This window comes from Callorhinchus milii, unplaced genomic scaffold, assembly GCF_018977255.1.
Source record: "Callorhinchus milii isolate IMCB2004 unplaced genomic scaffold, IMCB_Cmil_1.0 Scaffold67, whole genome shotgun sequence".
Lineage (NCBI taxonomy): Eukaryota > Metazoa > Chordata > Chondrichthyes > Chimaeriformes > Callorhinchidae > Callorhinchus > Callorhinchus milii.
In genome coordinates this window covers 30884-50000 of record NW_024704808.1, presented here as the reverse complement: position 1 = coordinate 50000, position 19117 = coordinate 30884, and the positions used below count along the sequence as shown (strand labels likewise).

Genomic DNA, 19117 nt, shown 5'->3' with positions numbered 1-19117 from the left:
TGCTCCAGTCCTAATCACAGGGTTAAGCCACAATGAAACACATGAGTAGATCACATTAATGTTGATGTACATTCCACGTGGATCAGATAACAATTTTTTTTTGCTTTCTGCCTGTTTGGAGAGCACAATAAAGAGAATGGGAAGGAAAGATACGAGACTGTTTGTGGGACGCTGCTGTGTGCAATTAATTGACACCCACGAAATATACAGTCAATTCACTTTATAGTATATTCTGTGAAGCGCTTTGAGACGTCTCAATGACAAGATGCCATATCAAGTGCAAGGATTATTATTATTATTAAACATGTCCTTAGAGACAGGGAGGCAGAGTTTGCTGTGATATGTGAATTGTTGTTGGGCAGCTTTACAGGAAGAGCCTGGGATTGCAGACACTCAGACTCTGGCACTGCTGAATGTTTGATTGCTGAACAATATCAAGAGCGATGGGAAGCTTCAATAGAAAAGGTCTGTGTTGTGCACCATGTCTGCTGAAATACTTGGGACTGTAGACAGTTGCTATCCCGGTCTGCCCAAGCTGAATAATTAGTTCGTCACACTGCAATACTTCATCCAATTACTGTAAATCATTTAGTTAAAGGTCATTTTCCATTAAACAGCACCTTTGGTGTCTGTGTCACTGTACAGTCTCTAATTGTAGAGTCCTGTAGATCAGTGGTTAGAGCACTCGCCTCGCAAACGAGAGGACCTGGGTATGATTCCCGGGCAGAGCAAAACATTGGGCAAGTTTCCTTACTCCACACGCTTCTGTTTATTTAACAGGAACCCAGTTGTTAGTCATTTGGCGGATCGCTTTTCCTGGGGTAATAATCCCTTAAAAAAATAATCATTTGGTCACTTAATCCATGATTGTTTGTGGGACGCTGCTGTGCGCAATTGGCTGCCGTGTTTCGCCCACAAAATATACAGTCTCTACACTTTACAGTGTATTCTGCGAAGCGATTCCAAGACATGATAAGGAGCTGTATCAAATGCAGGGATTATTATTATTATTATTATTAAGATATAGTCATGGGTAATGAATTCCAAGTGTTCTATAAATCACATCTTTCTCGCGTGTGCATTTCTGTGACAGATCTGCAGTATTAAATCCCAGTTCAAACAAGTCTTTAACACCCAACAGAAGTGAGGCAAAATGGTAACTAAGCCACCCCACCCCTAATTGCCAAATATGTACTTGAGCAATAAAGCTTGACATCTGCAAGGCTAAATCACAATGAACAGTTCTAACAAGCTGTGATGATTTACAGTGGCCTGATAACATCATTTTATATAACAGGGGAGACCGGGAGACATTCTTTTTTACCCAGAGAGTTGTTACAGTCTGGAATTCACTGCCTGAAAGGGCAATGGAAGCAGATTCGATAACATCTATCACAAGGCAATCGGATAGGTATTTAAAAATATGCAGGGAAATGGGGTAAGAGAGGGGGAGTAGGACCAGTTGGGGTAAGAGAGGGGGAGTGGGACTAGTTGGGGTAAGAGTGGGGCTAGTTGGGGTAAGAGTGGGGGAGTGGGGGCTAGTTGGGGTAAGAGTGGGGGAGTGGGGCTAGTTGGGGTAAGAGTGGGGGAGTGGGGCTAGTTGGGGTAAGAGTGGGGGAGTGGGCTAGTTGGGGTAAGAGTGGGGGAGTGGGGCTAGTTGGGGTGAGAGTGGGGGAGTGGGGCTAGTTGGGGTAAGAGCGGGGGGAGTGGGGACTAGTTGGGGTAAGAGCAGGGGAGTGGGGCTAGTTGGGTAAGAGTGGGGGAGTGGGGCTAGTTGGGGTAAGAGTGGGGGAGTGGGGCTAGTTGGGGTAAGAGTGGGGCTAGTTGGGGTAAGAGTGGGGGAGTGGGGCTAGTTGGGGTAAGAGTGGGGGGAGTGGGGCTAGTTGGGGTAAGAGTGGGGGGAATGGGGACTAGTTGGGGTAAGAGCAGGGGAGTGGGGCTAGTTGGGTAAGAGTGGGGGAGTGGGGCTAGTTGGGGTGAGAGTGGGGGAGTGGGGCTAGTTGGGGTAAGAGTGGGGGGAATGGGGGCTAGTTGGGGTAAGAGTGGGGGAGTGGGCTAGTTGGGGTAAGAGTGGGGGAGTGGGGCTAGTTGGGGTAAGAGTGGGGGAGTGGGGCTAGTTGGGGTAAGAGTGGGGGAGTGGGGACTAGTTGGGGTAAGAGTGGGGGAGCCCAGAGTGTGTGTTGGGGTAACTGCTGGAGTCTAACCAGCTAAACCCACATAGTTTGCTATTGGGAGCGCTGTCTGGCAGCTTTCCCACAGACTGGTGGGGTAGGACCACCCGAGCTGTTAGGGCTTTGGCTTTGACTTGAAATAAAGTCTGAAACTCAACTCAAATCCCAGTACAATTTGTAACAATCTTTTCCTGTGGTTAGGGGTTTAATAAAGATTAGGCATTACAACATACCATGTGTACAGTGTCAGTAAAAATGATAATACTTTCACATTGTGGTGTCCTGTGGTTAGAGCCCTCTCCTCGCAAGCCAGAGGACCTGGGTTTGGTTCCCGGGCAGGGCAACACTCCACGCACCTGTTTACCAGCAGTAACTAGGAACCCGGTTGTTAGTCGATTGGCGGATCGTTGTTCAGGGATAATAATCCCTTCAAAAATAAATAAATAAATAAATAAATAATAACAATTTGGTCACTCAAGCCACGACTGTTTGTGGGACACTGCTGTCAGGTTTCGCTAACAAAATACAGTCACTACACTTTACAGTATATTCTGTAAAGCGCTTTGAGAAGTCTCGTAGATCGACGTGTTAAGGCGCTATATCAACCGTAAGGATTATTATCATCTGTTTACTTGTATACAGTATTTCTGCAGACATAGAAACACATGTATTTGTCTCTTTTGATAAGTTGCACAACACATTTTGAAGCCGTGTCGAAATTACCGCTCATTAGTTTGCACGTAACTCTGAAATACGCCACGCATAAGAATTTTATTTGAGATTCACACGCACATCAAAGAATAAAATTGCTTCGGGGTATAGGTCATCAGGGATTGAAGAATCTGTAAAGAATTTGAGACATGTCATCTCCTGCCCTGTGCACAGTGGTGATCCCACTGATCCCATTGATACGTTTTGTTTTCGGTGTTTGACAACATTTCGAAAAATACTTGGCATTTATCGTAGTTGAGTGTTCCGCTCATTCGTTTATCCGCTTTTCACAGTAAAAATGTTTTCACCCACAAAATAACCAGTCAATTCATCCTTCAGTGTGTCCTGTGAAGCGCTTTGAGAACTATTGAAGACGTGATGAGGCTCTGTATCAAATGCCAGGATTATTATTGTTAAAAATGAACATTTTGCTGTGAAAAGCGGATAATAAGTGGAATTTACTGAATATAACAACAACAACTCACATTTACACAGCGCCCATCAAAGTGAGTGAGGGAGGGTGTGTGGGTGGGTGAGAGGGAGGGTGGGTGAGTGGGAGGGTGGGAGGGTGGGAGAGGGGGAGGGAGGGAGGGGGTGGGTGAGGGGGAGGGAGGGATGGGGTGTGGGTGGCTGTGAGGGAGGGAGAGTGGGTGGGTGAGAGGGAGGGAGGGGAGGGTGGGTGTGTGGGTGGGTGGGTGAGAGGAGAGGGGTGTGGGTGTGGGGGGGGTGGGTGGAGAGGGAGGGGGGTGTGTGGGTGGGTGAGAGGGAGGGTGGGTGTGTGGGTGGGTGAGAGGGAGGGGGGTGTGTGGGTGGGTGAGAGGGAGGGAGGGTGTGTGGGTGGGTGAGAGGGAGGGTGGGTGGGTGAGAGGGTGTGTGTGGGTGGGTGAGAGGGGGGTGTGGGTGGGTGAGAGGGTGGTGGGTGGGGTGAGAGGGTGGGGTGGGTGGGTGAGAGGGTGGGTGGGTGAGAGGGTGGGTGGGTGAGAGGGTGGGTGAGAGGGAGGGTGGTGATTGAGAGGGAGGGAGGGTGGGTGAGTGGGTGAGAGGGAGGGAGTTCCAGCAAGTGTCATGTCTATAGCACAAGCACAGTGTAAGGTATGAAGATATGGTCAGTCAGAGAGCTGTCAAACCCAACCAACTGTACTGTACTGTAGACTTGAGCCCTCTGGGTCGCTATCCTGCGTGAGGGGTGCCGTATAAATGCAAGTTGTTGTGGTAGACGATGCCTCACCTCACTCTTCACACACATAATCCCAACCATCACAGTTTTGGCATTCCACATTCTTGTGTTTATTCATATTTGTCACAGCGCCAGAATACTTTTGTTTAATTGTGTTTCAGCGTGAACTGTAACTGTATGTTAGTGGATTGGCAGATCGCTTTCCGGGGTTAATAACCCCTCAAAAAAAAATGTGGTCACTCAATCCACGACTGTGTGTGGGGCGCTGCTGTGCACCATTGGCTGCACATTTCACCCACAAAATAGACAATCAATTCACTTTACAGTACATTCTGTGAAGTGCTTTGAGACGTCTCAAAGATGTGATAAGGCGCTGTATCAAAAATGTAAGGATTATTATTATTAATAATATTATAATACAGTGTTATACAAGATCACTGGGCTTGTATGTGAAATCCTCATTGCCACGGCTTTCATATGGAAACATTGCAAGTATTGTCATATAAACCATCACAGAAACGCAACATGTTTTATACAGTAATACCAACTTGGCAGCTGCTATATTGGTAGAAACATTTGTATTATTTAGACTGCACGTTTCTGCCAGTGAAAGTTTCTTACTTTGAAATGAAACTGTTCTCTTCAACTGATAATCAGAATAAGCGTAAGAGAGACAGCGAACCCATAATAGGTATAATCTAGAGACAGGAAAGGCAGCAATGAAAGAAAATTATATAGAGAGGGAAAAATACTCTGCTCCCTGTTATTACACAATTTTAGACCCTTCACGTTTCGCCCACAAAATAAACAGTCAATTCACTTTACAGTACATTCTGTGAAGAGCTTCATTACATCACAATGATGTGATAAGACGCTATATCAAATGCAATGATTATGATTATTATTATCAACGATTATGTTTGAATATTTCGCAGCACCTTTAACACAACCCAAAGTGTGTGTATAAAGCATTACTTTCTTAAATCATTGGCACATTTAATTAGAAAATGCGTTGTTAGGAAATCTTTGACTGTCAAAGGAATCACATTGTTGCTTCCACAGACTTGCTGCACAATCCTACCCCTTTACAACACAGGTAATAGTCCGGTCACTCAATCCACAAGGACACTGCTGTGCACAATTGGCTGCCGCGTTTCAGCCACAAAACACAGTCACTACACTCTACAGTATATTGTGTGAAGTGCTTTGCGACGTCTCGAAGACGTGATACGTCATTATATCAAATGCGAGGATTGTTATTATTATTATATTATTATTATATTATTATAATTATTATTATATTATTATAGAAAGTCGATGATGTTGGAAAGAGGTCTGCGAAAAAACAATGGATTATTATTATTCAGATCGTTATTAAGCACTGTGTGAGATTGAGACAGCCTTGCCCTTGCTGCTGTGTTTGCAGGTTATATTCCGAGCTCTCTCAGCCTGGCCCGAGCTGGAGGATCCCTACAGCCTGAAAGCTCAGGACCTGCTGAAGGTCACTAACCTCCGTGTTCAGCTGTTAAAGCGACAGGACTGTCCGTGTCTGAGCAAGAACCCGGCCCTCAAACCCCAGCACTTTGCACACTACGCCATCTATGACTTTATTGTGAAAGGCAGCTGCTTCTGCAATGGCCACGCGGATCAGTGCGTCCCTACAGCTGACTTCAGGCCGGTCAGAGACCGGAGGCTGAACGCGGTGAGTGTTTGTGGTAAACAACGACAACAAATTACACTTGTGTAGCCCTCTCTACATCGGCAAGATGGCCCAGGGCACTGCAGTCAGAGTTCTTTTGGGCCCCGAGCTGGGAGTTGGGGTCAGGAGGGGTGGAGGGCAGGGAGGGTGGGGGTCAGAGGGTGGCCGAAGGCGAGGTGGAAGAGGAGGGTATTGAGATGGGACTTGAAGGAGGCGAGAGAGAGGGCGCCAGGTGAAGGGACTGCGGGATAGAGTTCCAGAGGGTGGGGGCAGAGATGCTGAATCCCGACTGCCGATGGTGGGGGAAACACTCATGTATTGTTGCTTTACCCCCACTCGCTCGGGCTGGAGCCCACTGCGCAGAGAGCGCGGACGGATCTATATGGAGTCAGCAGGTCACAGAGGTAGGGCGGAGCGAGGCCATTTGACTCATCCGGTCACCTATATCTCTGTGTATCGAAAACCAGTGTCAATAATTCCCTGTGTCTCAGTTTGCAGGAATCAGACAGAACCTTCCGTCAGTATCTGAATGTTATTAAATTATGGCTCTGTACTTTGCACTTCATGTAAACAGAACATTCAAAACCACAGGAAATCATTGATTGCTTTGGTTGGTGAAGATTGCTTTGATAATTGTGAAATTGTTTATCACAATTGTTTATTAAAATACCATTGACTACTTCAAAACAAACAACATTAAAAACATTTACATTTTCTTTAAAGGGTGGAATGTGTCTTTTAAGGCAATTAAAATGTTTTTAAGTGCCCCTGTAACTCAGTGGTTAGAGCACTCACCTCCCAAGCGAGGGGCCCGGGTTTGATTCCCGGACACGACGGAACATTGGACAAGTTTCCTTACTCCACACACCTCTGTTTACCACAATGAGTAGGAACCCGATTGTTAGTTGTTAGTCGATTGGCGAATCGCTTTCCAGGAGTGATAATCCCTTCCAAATACACAACTAAATAAATTAAGATAATTTGGTCACTCAACCCACGACTGTTTGTGGGACGCTGCTGTGCGCAATTGGCTGCTGCATTTCACCCAGAAAATACACAGTCACTACACTTTAGTGTATCCTGTGAAGTGCTTTGAGATGTCTCGATGACGTGCTCAGGCGCTGTATCGAATGCCAGGATTATTATTATTGTTGTTTATTAGATTGCAATGATCTGCACAGAAGGGGCCATCGTGTTGGTGCACATCAGCACAGACTCCGTCTCCTATTGTCTATCTGCCCCGGGAGGTTGACTGAGCTCTTCATTGATCTTCAGCAGGTTCATGGCAAGTGTATCTGCCGTCACAACACAGAGGGCGAACACTGTGACCGCTGCTCTCCTCTGTACAACGACCAGCCCTGGCAGGCAGCAGATGGGAAGAGTGGAGCCCCGAGAGAATGCCAAAGTAAGTACAACAACAACAACTTGTATTTGTGGAGTCCTGTAGCTCAGTGGTTAGAGCACTCGCCTCGCAGGCGAGAGGACCCGGGATCGATTCCCGGGCAGGACAAAGCCTTAGGCAAGTTTCCTTACTCCACTCCTCTGTTTACCAGCAGTCAGTAGGAACCCAATTGTTAGTCAGTTGGCCGATCGCTTTCCGGGGGTAATAATCTCTTCTATTTTTTAAAAAAAGTATAATAATTTTGTCACTCAATCCACGACTGTTTGGGGGACACTGCTCTGTGCAATCGGCTGCTGTGTTTCGCCCACAAAATATAGTTTTTTTTATGGCCAATTGACTAACAACCAGGTTCCTATAGTCAAATAGTTCCTATAACCAATAGTGTCCTCCAGACACCTGCCTGTTAAACAGCTCGGTGTGAGCAGGCTTCACGTCATCACTGGCTCCATGTTTAAACACCAGCTCTCCTCATGTTTGTCCAGCTGCTGACGGGCAAATATAATAACTGAGTGTCTGTCAATGTTACACACACTGAGGTCAGCCCCACATGGCTCAGCTGTTAGAGTCTCTGCCGTCTGAGTTGATCTGAGTTTCTCTCGTGTTCATCTGGAACCTGCTGGATGATGTTCTCTTAGTTTGGCAGCATTTAGACACTTCAGTGGCCAATTTCAATCTTGTTTCACCCACAAAGTACACAGTCACTACACTTTACAGTATATTCTGTGAAGAGTTTTGAGACGTCTCAACGATGTGATAAGGCACTGTATCAAATGTGAGGATTATTATTATTATTTCTATCCACGACTGTTTGTGGGACGCTGCTGAGCATAATTGGCTGCCGCGTTTCGCCCACAGAATATAGTTGATCCACTTTATAGTATATGCTGTGAAGAGCTTTGAGACGTCTCGAAGACACGATAAGGCTCTATACCAAATGCCAGGATTATTATTATTGTTATTATCTGTGGTTGTTACTCCCTGTAGTGGGATTTTGATTGTGATCTGTTTGACGGCAGAATGTTTGTGCAATGATCACGCCGAGAGCTGCCACTTTGACCTCGGTGTGTGGCTGGCATCAGGCAATCACAGTGGAGGGGTGTGTGACGACTGCAAACACAACACAGAGGGGCAGCATTGCCACCGGTGCCAACCCGGATTCTACAGGGACCTCAGAAGCCATGTCTCTGCCCCGGATGTCTGCAAACGTAAGCTGCTCTTATTATTATTCAAGTGTTTGCACAAATATGTCAGTGATGTTTTGTTTATCCTCACCTGCTCTAAACTCCATCCCCCATCACCCCAGCCCTCCCCAGCCCCCCACTGGCTCCCTATCACACACTAAACCCTGTACCCCATCACCCCCAGCCCTCCCCCAGCCCCCCACTGGCTCCCTATCACACACACTAAACCCTGTACCCCATCACCCCAGCCCTCCCCAGCCCCCACTGGCTCCCTATCACACACTAAACCCTGTACCCCATCACCCCAGCCCTCGCCAGCCCCCACTGGCTCCCTATCACACACACTAACCCTGTACCCCATCACCCCAGCCCTCCCCAGCCCCCACTGGCTCCCTATCACACCACTAAACCCTGTACCCCATCACCCCAGCCCTCCCCAGCCCCCACTGGCTCCCTATCACACACACTAACCCCTGTACCCCATCACCCCAGCCCTCCCCAGCCCCCACTGGCTCCCTATCACACACTAAACCCTGTACCCCATCACCCCAGCCCTCCCCAGCCCCCACTGGCTCCCTATCACACACACTAACCCCTGTACCCCATCACCCCAGCCCCCACTGGCTCCCTGTCTCAGAACAGATCTATTTCAAGACCCTCTCACTCGTCTTCAAATCCCTTCACACCCTACCCAAACAATCGTGGATTGAGTGACCAAATTATGAATTTTATTTTTTTCGAGGGATGGATTATTGATTTATATAGAACCTTCCACATTTCTAGAATGTCTCAAACGTTAAAGGAAATGTATGGAACAGGTTCCCTAGGGAGACAGATGGTGGAAGCAGAATGTGTCAATTCTTTCAAGAACAAATGAGATAGATTTCTGTTAGGAAATAGTACCTGCGGGATACAGTATATAGTCTGGGACACGACATCTCATGTGACTGCCAGGATGGTGGAAGGCGAACTGGATGGTCTGCTTTTTCCAGCAAATTCTCATGTTTTTATGTTCTCCCACCCCTATCCATCCCCATATCTTCTGCTCTTCCGCCTGATGCCAAACACTTTATGACATGAAAGGCTCTGTATAAATTCAAGTTGTTTCCACTTCCTGGCCGTGAGCACAGTGACGGCAGCACAGAATGTTCTTACAAATTGTGACTCTGCATAATAAAGAGCAGCAATGATGCTTTGTCGGGAGTGGGACCGAGCTCCATGGGGCTGCCTTGCACCGTATTTATTGTGTCAAACTGTGGATTCACGCAGTAACTCTGCTGAATACCGTGCTCTTTTTGGAGACCAAACAATGCAAACTAACAATCGCTGCCAGTGTTCAGCTTGGCACCTGCCCCATTCGGACCTTGATCTGAGAACTTCGACCAATTTAGAGTTGTTGGGGTGAAATTCTTCTGAGCGTAAATTGGAGAGTAAATTTGTGGAGTCCTGTAGGTTAGTGGATTGTTGGAGCAAATGTGATGCTGTTAAAGTTCCAGTCAGCGCACACAAACATGCGTTAATAATAATAATCCTTGAATTTGATGTAGCGACTCATCACATCTTCGAGACATCTCAAAGAGCTTCACAGGATACACTGTAACGTGAATTGACTGTATATTTGTGGGCAAAACGCAGCAGCCAAATGCACACAGCAGCGTCCCACAAACAGTCATGGATTGAGTGCCTATCCAAAGTATTATTTTTGAAGGGACTATTGCCAGAGGAAACGCGATCCATCAATTGACTAACAACCAGGTTGCTACTCACTGCTGGTAAACAGAGGTGTGTGGAGCAAGGCAACTTGCCTAAGGTTTCACTCTGCCCGTGAATCGAATCCAGGTCCTCTCGCTTGCGAGGCGAGTGCTCTAACCACTGAGCTACAGGACTCCACTAAGAGAGAATGACATTCCCAGGCTGTCTGATCCAGTGGGAACTTGTTACTGTCAAAATGCCACGAATTTCAAAACCGATCTTTGAAATTGCTCCAAATGGCATGTTGGAGCCAGGAAGCCGGCCTTTGTTGTGCTGAATCACTAGCCTTTCAGAGATGATAAGGAATGTAATCACTGTGTGGTTAGGTGGTGGGTGGTGTGTCAATATGGTGCAGCGTAGAGTAGGCAGAGACGAGCATGAAGGCAATGCTTCCCACGTGGTTTGGTCTTTGAAACCAGGTAAAGTCCTGTAGCTCAGTGGTTAAATCACTCGCCTCGCAAGCGAGAGGACCTGGTTTTGATTCCCGGGTGGGATGAAACATTGGGCAAGTTTCCTTGAAAGCACAGGCTGTGAGTTTACTCCATCATTTATCACAAACACAACCCTCTGAAAAACCATTGTCTATTAAAATATCCCACTCCCCCTGTTTCCCCAGCAGTAAGTAGGAACCTGCTTGTTGGTCGATTGGCGGATCGTTTTCTGGGGGCAATAATCCCTTCCAAAAAACATATGGCAATAATCCCTTCCAAAAAACATATGGCTGAATTGCTGAGAGTTTGCTGATTGGGGGGCAGGTCAGGGGATGAATGATAAGCCACAGTACCTGCTGTTTCCCTTCTCACAATACAGCAGCAATGATGTTATGGGAGACAAACAGTTTGTGTTTGATATGCAGCCTGACATTGATGGAGTGATGTGCTTGAGGTCATACACACACAGGCAGTGTATGGCAGTACAGTCATATAGGGTTACACAGAGAAGGTGTGGGAATGCAAACAAGTAGCGCCCAGGTTTGGCACTGGTTCAGATCTCTGGTTTAGTGAACAGAGGGCTCTTCTGTCAGAGATTCACAGCACCCATATAGCCAACACTACCCTTGGGAGGGTTCCAGATTGGGATATTTTAACAAACAATAGTTTTTGAAGGGTTTGTGTTTGTGATAAATGATGGAGTAAACTCACAGCCTATGTTGTCATGTCAAGCTGTAAATTGTAAAGCAATTGTGTTATCGTGGAGTCCTGTAGCTCAGTGTTAGAGCCCTCGCCTCGCAAGTGAGTGGACCTGGGTTCGATTTCCGAGCAGGGCAAAACTTTAGGGCAAGTTTCCTTACTCCACATGTCTCTGTTTAACAGCAGTAAGTGGAACCCGGATGTTAGTCGATTGGTGGATCACTTTCCGGGAGTAATAATCCCTTCAAAAATAATAATTTGGTCACTCAATCCATGACTGTTTGTGGGACAGTGCTGTGCGCAATTGGCTGCTGGGTTACACCCACAGAATACACAGTCACTACACTTTACAGTATGTTCTGTGAAGCGCTTTGAGACGTCTCGAAGATGTGATGAGGCGCTGTGTCAAATGAAGGATTATTATTATTATATTATTAAAACTGCTTGATTGATTGATTGATTGATTGATTGATTGATTGATTGATTGATTGATTTTGCTTGCTTTTAGCCTGTTCCTGCCACGCTGTGGGTTCGTCCAGCTTCCTTGTCAGGCGATCCCCATGGTGTGAGCCCAGTCACGGTGACTGTGTGTGTAAGCCCGGGGTGGCAGGCCCTTACTGTGACCAGTGTATGGTGGGTTACTGGGGGTTTGGGCAGTATGGCTGTCGGCCGTGTGCCTGTGCTGGGAGCTGTGATCCCTTCACTGGGGATTGCATCAACAGGTGAGTGAGTGAAGTGAGTGAGTGAGCGAGCGAGCGAGGAAGGGAGGGAGGGAGGGAGTGAGTGAGGGACTGAGTGAGTGTTGTAATATTACTGGATCCAAATCAAGGGTGTGTTTGAAGCTTCCTTATTCGTCACTCCGAACTCTCGTTGCTGCACCGCTGTAACCCACACACTTTGTCCCACTTGCAATGTCCTTTTGTACTTCCCTTTCGTTAATTGTTAATTTACTCTTAACAGCGTATCCATCAAGTGTGTGCTTAGTTATATAATAATCCTTGCATTTGATATAGCGCCTCATCACATCTTCGAGACGTCTCAAAGTGCTTCACAGAATATACTGTAAAGTGGAGTGACTGTGTATTTTTGTGGGCAAAACGCAGCAGCCAATTGCGCACAGCAGCGTCCCACACACAGTGGGTTGAGTGACCTTATTATTTATTTATTGCCTCACACGCGAGAGGACCCGGGTTTGATTCCCGGGTGGGGCGAAACCTTAGGCAGAAGCCTTACTCCACACACTTCTGTTTACCAGCAGTCAGCAGGAACTCGGTTGTTAATCGATTGGCGGATTACTTTTCCGGTGCTGATAATCGCTACAATTTTTTTAAAAAAAGACTAATTGGTCATTTAGGGCTTCGAGATGTTTCCCTGACGTGATAAATTACAAATTACATCTGTATAGCACCATTCACGTCGGGAGGACGTCACAAGGCCTGACAGCCACTGCAAGGATTAGTGTTATCATATTATACAATGAAAAAAGTATCAAATGCACGGACTTGTGTGAATTTACGGAACTTGTTTAAAAGATGCATCACTTTCCCTGTGCGTTCAACCCGGCAGCAATGGTGATATCGAGTGGTACCCGGGCCAAGGGCAGATTCCTGACCTTTACTCCACGTGGAATGAGAGTGAAGCCGCGTGGAGCTGGGAGGATGAGCAAGGCTTCTCTGCTCTTAGACATTCAGGTGAGAACAGATTCGTGGAAAATGAGTCTTATCTGCTACAGCACTGAACGTCTCGCATAATTGAAACCTTAGGCGAGTTTCCTTACTCCACACGCACGCCTCTGTTTACCAGCAGAAGTGGGAACCTCTTGTTAGTCCATTGGAGGATCAACAACAACAACAAATTATGTTTGCATAGAGGCTTTCACGAAGGATCCTTTTCTGGGGTAATTATTATTATAAAGACATATGTTAATTATTCTTTTTCAGGAAAGTGTGAGTGCAGAGATCAAGTCTTAGGAAATCCCAAAGTGTTCTGTAACATGAAGTACACATACGGTAAGCCCAACAAACGGAGATTCAATGCAAACTGAACTCTTAAGTGATAAGAACATAAGAATTGCACTGTTTATATTGGTGGTGAAAGCCGAGCTCAGTAATTACACTTGCTGTGCCTTCCCTGAAATGAGTGTAATTAGTGGAATGAATAAAGCTTCATTACATACACTTGACTGGAATATGATAAGCAGATATATTTATTTACCTTTCGTGGTTGCAGTGCTGAAGGTGAGGATTCTCAGATATATTTATGGAGTCCTGTAGCTCAGTGATTAGAGCACTCGCTTTGTAAGCGAGAGACCTGGGTTTGATTCCCGGCAGGTGAAACCTTACTCCATACGCCTGATGATAATCCCTCAAGAAAAAAATAATAAAATTGGTCACTTCAACTCACGACTGTCTGTGGGACACTGCTGTGTGCAATCGGCTGCCTCATTTCGCCCACAAATATACAGTCAATTCACTTTACAATCTATTCTGTGAAGCGCTTTGAGATGTCGAGAAGATGTGAAAAGCGCTATATCAAATGCAAGGATTATTATTATTATTATTTAATTAGCTTCAAGCGATCATCACAAGTCACAGATAATGAATGCCTTTGTTTTATGTCCCTGGAGGAACAAAAAGGACTTAAAAACAGTTTACAATTCAGATTCTTCTCCATCCTTCCTTATTAATGATACACAAGGAGATCACATAATCACAAGAGTCGGTGTGGCCTCGAGTGTCGAGGGAGGGAGGGAGGGAGAGGAAGGTCTTTAGGCAAATTCTGAAGATGGGGAAGGAAGCGCTTTGAGACGTCTCGATGACTTGACAAGGCGTTATATCAAATGCAAGGATTATTTTGATTGATTGCTTGATTGATTGGTTCGTTGATTGATTGTGTAACCTCTCGTGGTTGCAGTGCTGAAGGTGAGGATTCTCTCGGCCCACGACAGAGGCTCACACGCAGAGGTCAACGTAAAGATCAAGAAGGTGTTGAAATTGACCAAGTTGAAGATCCGTCGGGGGAAGCGAGTTCTCTTTCCCGAATCCTGGACAAACAGAGGCTGTACATGTCCAGTCCTCAATCCTGGTGAGACTCACTTTGGACATTGTCCTTGCAAAGGCCGAGAGCTAAGTGTGGGATTCTCGCTTTGGGATGTCTCGAACACGTGATAAGGCGCTACATCAAATGCCAGGATTATTATTGTTGTTATTCTCATGTCGTTGAGACGTCTCAAAAGCGTTTCACAGAATAAGCTGTAAAGTGAATTATGCAAGGATTATCTATATTATATTATATCTGTTTTCTCCTGGGTCCCGGCAGCGATGGAGTACCTGGTGGCAGGACATGAAGACGTACGAAGCGGGCGCCTGGTCGTCAACATGAAGAGCTTTGTCCAGCCTTGGAAAGCGGATCTGGGCCGGAGAGTGATACACATCCTGAAAACAGACTGTCAGTAACAGCTGGTATTTTATATACAAGGGCACTGATTCCCTATGTGCTGAGCAGGGCTCCGTCATCAGGAAACATTAAGAAAGTGAACAGAAACCTAGTTAAGGGTTATCCTAGTAAAGCCCCAAAACACATGATTGCACACCTAAAAAACAGCACCTAAACAACATCAGCGCACAAAATCAGCGCCTTTCATGTTGGGAGGATGTCCCAAGGCGCTGAAACCCTTGTGTTGTTTCCAAACTAAAGTTGGCCTTAAATTCTTTTCTTTCAAAAACTAAAAAATCTGCCTTCTTTCTACTTAATGCACTTTACTACCTGATGATTTTGGGTGTCACAGGCAGGTAGATATTACCAGTCACTTTCCATTAAAAAAACTTTCCGATATTGAGGTCCTTGGAAGATCTAGTTGAATCTCCCTCATAGCAATGAGATCAATGAAATGGCCTTTAGTTCAGAAGTACTCAGAGGGACTTTACACAGCAGTTAGACTCCAGCAGTTACCCCAACGCACACTCTGGGCTCCTCCCAAGCCTTGGCTCTTGCCAACCTGCGCCTAATACTCTCCGGAATTAGGTAAACAGGATGAGTCCCTCCAGGGAGAGAGAGAGAGAGAGAGAACGCATTCCATTCCAACAGTATCTGGAATTGCCACATATAGGTGGGATGGATGGAAATCTCAGCTTGGTTTGGAGACTCTTAAGCAACGGTGATGGGTTTCTGGATGTGTCAGACACCCGGCTAATGAAAACCAAAATTTGGACTCAAAATTGAAAGCTTTGTGTAACTCTCCTCCCCCCCACTCCTCACTCGAGCAAATCATTTCAAAGAAGGCATTGAACCCAATATATAGGGCTGGTTTCGATCAAGTAATTGCTGACAGGCTTCTGTTATACTGACAGCAAAGACTGACCAAGAATAAACCAAACTGGTTAGATCTTTAAGCGCTTGAATAAGAAACTTTTCTGACTGTCCAAAACCAGGCCTTTTTAATCATGAAAGACATCTTTTGTGGCCCAAGTGTTCTGAACAGACTATGGAATGCCCCATTTTGTGTGTGTATGTGTGTGTTTGTGTGTGTGTTTTTAAATTATGGATAATAATAGCTCCTTATCATGTCTTCAAGACGTCTCAAAGCGCATCACAGGATATACTGTAAAGTGTAGTGACTGTGTATTTTGTGGATGTACATATATGACAGTAGTCAGTGCCTAACATTAATGATGTACAAATGAATGAAAGACATAACATGCACTGGACATGAAAGAAAAGGGAAAATTACAGTGTTACATAATATGATGCATAGACTTGTTTTTTTTAAAGAAAATATAAAGAGACACATATGCACTTAGCGGTCCTATGGATTCGCAAAAAAAATTGGCATTATTTTTACTTTTTAATTTACATCATAAAAGCGGTGCACATGTACTATAGATGCATCCTCTCTCGGTTTTATTCATTTTAACCCTTTTATTCATTTAGATCCAGATTTTTTTTTCTCGCTGTGGTAAATGAGGAGGATAGAATACAATTGATTCAGTAAAACAACAACAAGTGACATTTACACAGAGCCTTTCGCGTCAAGAGGACGTCCCAAGGCGCTGGACAGTTAGGGATGTGGACCTGAGCTGGGGGTTGGGATCAGGAAGGGGTGGAGGGTGGGGAGGGTGGGATAGGATGGTGATCGAAGGCGCGGTCGAAGAGGAGGGTCTTGAGATGGACCTTGAAGGAGGCGAGGGAGGGAGGGAGGGAGGGAGGGAGGGAGGCAGAGGGACTGTGGGATGGAGTTCCACATTGTGGGGGCAGAGAGGCTGAAAGCCTGACTGCTGATGTGGGGCAGGCCGGGGGGAACGGGACATGGTGCAAACTGGAGCCCGCTGAGCGGAGGGAGCGGACAGGTTGATACGGCGACTAAAATACACACTATGGTTAGACAGAGTATTACTGTACTTAAGTTATTTAATGCTGAAAAGAAAGGCATTAGCTTTCCGTGTGCTTTGTATCTTCTCTTTTATCCATACTGCTGCCACAACAATAATAATGATCATTGTCAATATTGGGTATTATGGTCTGAAAAACAGGGTGTTATGTTTTGTTTTGAGTCTGGAATTTATTTGCACCTCACTCTGTAAATACGATTTCTGAACTGGCAAATGTACAAAACAAAAGCAGAATATCTTAACCAAATAAAGTCAAAATGTGTGGGTCTCTCATGCCTCTTTTATACCTCTTTTATTCGATTTAGAAAGATATAATATCCTGGCATTTGATTTTTGCGCCTTCGTTAACACGTCTCAAAGCGCTTCGCAGAATATCCTGTGAAGTGTAGTGACTGTGTATTTTGTGGGTGAAACACTGCAGCAGAGCACAGAACAGCAGCGTCCCCACAAACAGCCGTGGATTGAGTGACCAAATTATTATTATTGTTCCTCTTCAAATATATTCAAGTGGTTAACTTCACTGGAACGAACTCCTGCCAGGCAAGTCTGATGGGCTGAATGGTGTCTTTCTACGCTGCAATTAATATAATTCTATGGAATGCACCATTTTCAATGTGAAATTCCATTTTACGTGTGGAATGCAGAACTCCCTTGAGCTAGCGAGGAAATGCCAGATTCCTGACTGCACAAGGGAGAGTATGTATTTGAAAAGAACCAGTTTTCCTTTTGTCAAATAAAACTTTTCAAGTGTTGACCATATTTTGTGGGCGAAACGCGGCAGTCAATTGCGCACAGCAGCGTCCCACAAACATTCATGGATTGAGTGATCAAATTATTAATCTATTTTTTAAAAATATTTTTGTGAAGGGATTATTATCCCTGGAAAAGCAATCCTGCAATTAATCGACTAACAACCGGAGTAAGGAAACTTGCCTAAGGTTCGCCCTGTCCAGGAATCGAACCCAGGTCCTCTCGCTTGCGAGTGCTCTAAACACTGAGCTACGGACTCATTTAAATGTTCATTTAATTGAAAAAATACAGGAATCTGAATGCCTTGAATGGTTCAGTGAAGGGGAAATTACTGTAACAGTTTTCTGCAGGGCTAGAAATGTTGTCCTTGACTTTTATTCCTCATTCACAACAGAATGTGAAACTATGAAAATACTGGAAGCCCTTGAAAATACAGCAGCTCAGCAGATACAGGAACTAAAAATAAATCCTTATTGTTACAATCATAATAGCCACGTTACAGAAATGTAATGGACGTGGCAACATTTTATATTTCTCAGAAACGCCGTTTCCTATTTGTTCTATCTTTTTCCTTGGTAACTTTGAGTTAAAAAGTACAAATTTAAAAAAAAAATAATTTGGATAAAATGAAAATCGGCATCAGTGACACTGAACTAGTCAGCTATTGGGAGGGTTTATCAGAATACCATGATGTCCGATTGGAAAACTATTGGAGAAAACTGAGATAAAATAATAATGATAATATTCCTTTCATCTAATATTGTGCCTTGTCACGCATTCAAGACGTCTCAAAGCGCTTCACGCGATATACTGTAAAGGGAATTGAATTGACTGTATATTTCGTGGGCGAAACGCAGCAGCCAATTGCGCACTGCAATGTCCCCACAAACAGTCGTGGATTGAGTAACCAAATTATTATCAATCATTTTATTTGAAGCGATTATTATTCCCGTAAAGCAACCCTCCGATTGACTAACAACAAGGCTCCTACTTACTGCTGGTAAACAGGGGGTTGTGGAGTAAGGAAAGGTTTCGTTCTGATGCGAATTGAACCCAGTTCCTCTCGCTTGTGAGGCGAGGGCTCTAACCACTGAGCTACAGGACTCCGCACTAGTGGAGATGAGGCTGCAGTTCCTGTAGTGTATTATACTGCACCTATAACAAGTCAATAACATTTTCACGCGACTGTGGGAATGTTAGCTGACAGCAGTGTTGCCCATAAGTGCAAGGTCAGTGTACGGCTCCTGCAGCCACAGCAAAACAGTGTTCAAAGTCGTCATATCTCCATTTCTGCCGAAACTCTGATTGTCCAGAGCATTGGGACACGAAAGGCACTACACACATGTAATTGTGTTGTTGTTGTTGATCAAACACCAGAGCTCCTGCACTGTGAAGTGCTCTGGGACGCTACCCTGTGTGAGAGGCACTATATAAATGCAAGTGGTTGTTGTTCTTGCTATATTCTTTCAAGTGCGCGAAATGAGGTTTTAACAGCAACATTTTTACTTTGTTCTTTTGTCTTTTTTTTACCTGTTATTTGCTCCTCTTCTTCACTTCTCCTAGTTTCTGTCTAACTGCAGTTAAAAAAAGTGACTCACATTTTACGTGCGAAGCGCTTGAGAAAAACACAACTGAAAACCTGATGTTGAATTTGCTCGGATTCTGTTACCGTCCTCAATGGTCTATTCAGGAGAGTTTGCCTAATGTTTCAGTTTATAACTATGGAGATTAACAGTACTTTTCATTATATTTATCTA

At 45.1% G+C, this 19117-nt stretch overlaps 1 protein-coding gene across 1 annotated transcript in view; it reads left to right on the top strand.

The window, feature by feature from the left end:
• LOC103188898 (netrin-4) overlaps positions 1 to 15204 on the top strand; it is an 18020-nt gene extending 2816 nt beyond the window's left edge. The window contains exons 3-10 of the mRNA XM_007909067.2: positions 5486 to 5761; positions 7034 to 7163; positions 8177 to 8365; positions 11732 to 11945; positions 12790 to 12914; positions 13164 to 13232; positions 14137 to 14307; positions 14542 to 15204. Of these exons, the coding sequence (XP_007907258.2) occupies positions 5486 to 5761; positions 7034 to 7163; positions 8177 to 8365; positions 11732 to 11945; positions 12790 to 12914; positions 13164 to 13232; positions 14137 to 14307; positions 14542 to 14678 (1311 nt within the window). The 3' untranslated portion in view covers positions 14679 to 15204. The remainder of the gene's footprint in view (positions 1 to 5485; positions 5762 to 7033; positions 7164 to 8176; positions 8366 to 11731; positions 11946 to 12789; positions 12915 to 13163; positions 13233 to 14136; positions 14308 to 14541) is intronic.
• Positions 15205 to 19117: the final 3913 nt, after the last annotated feature.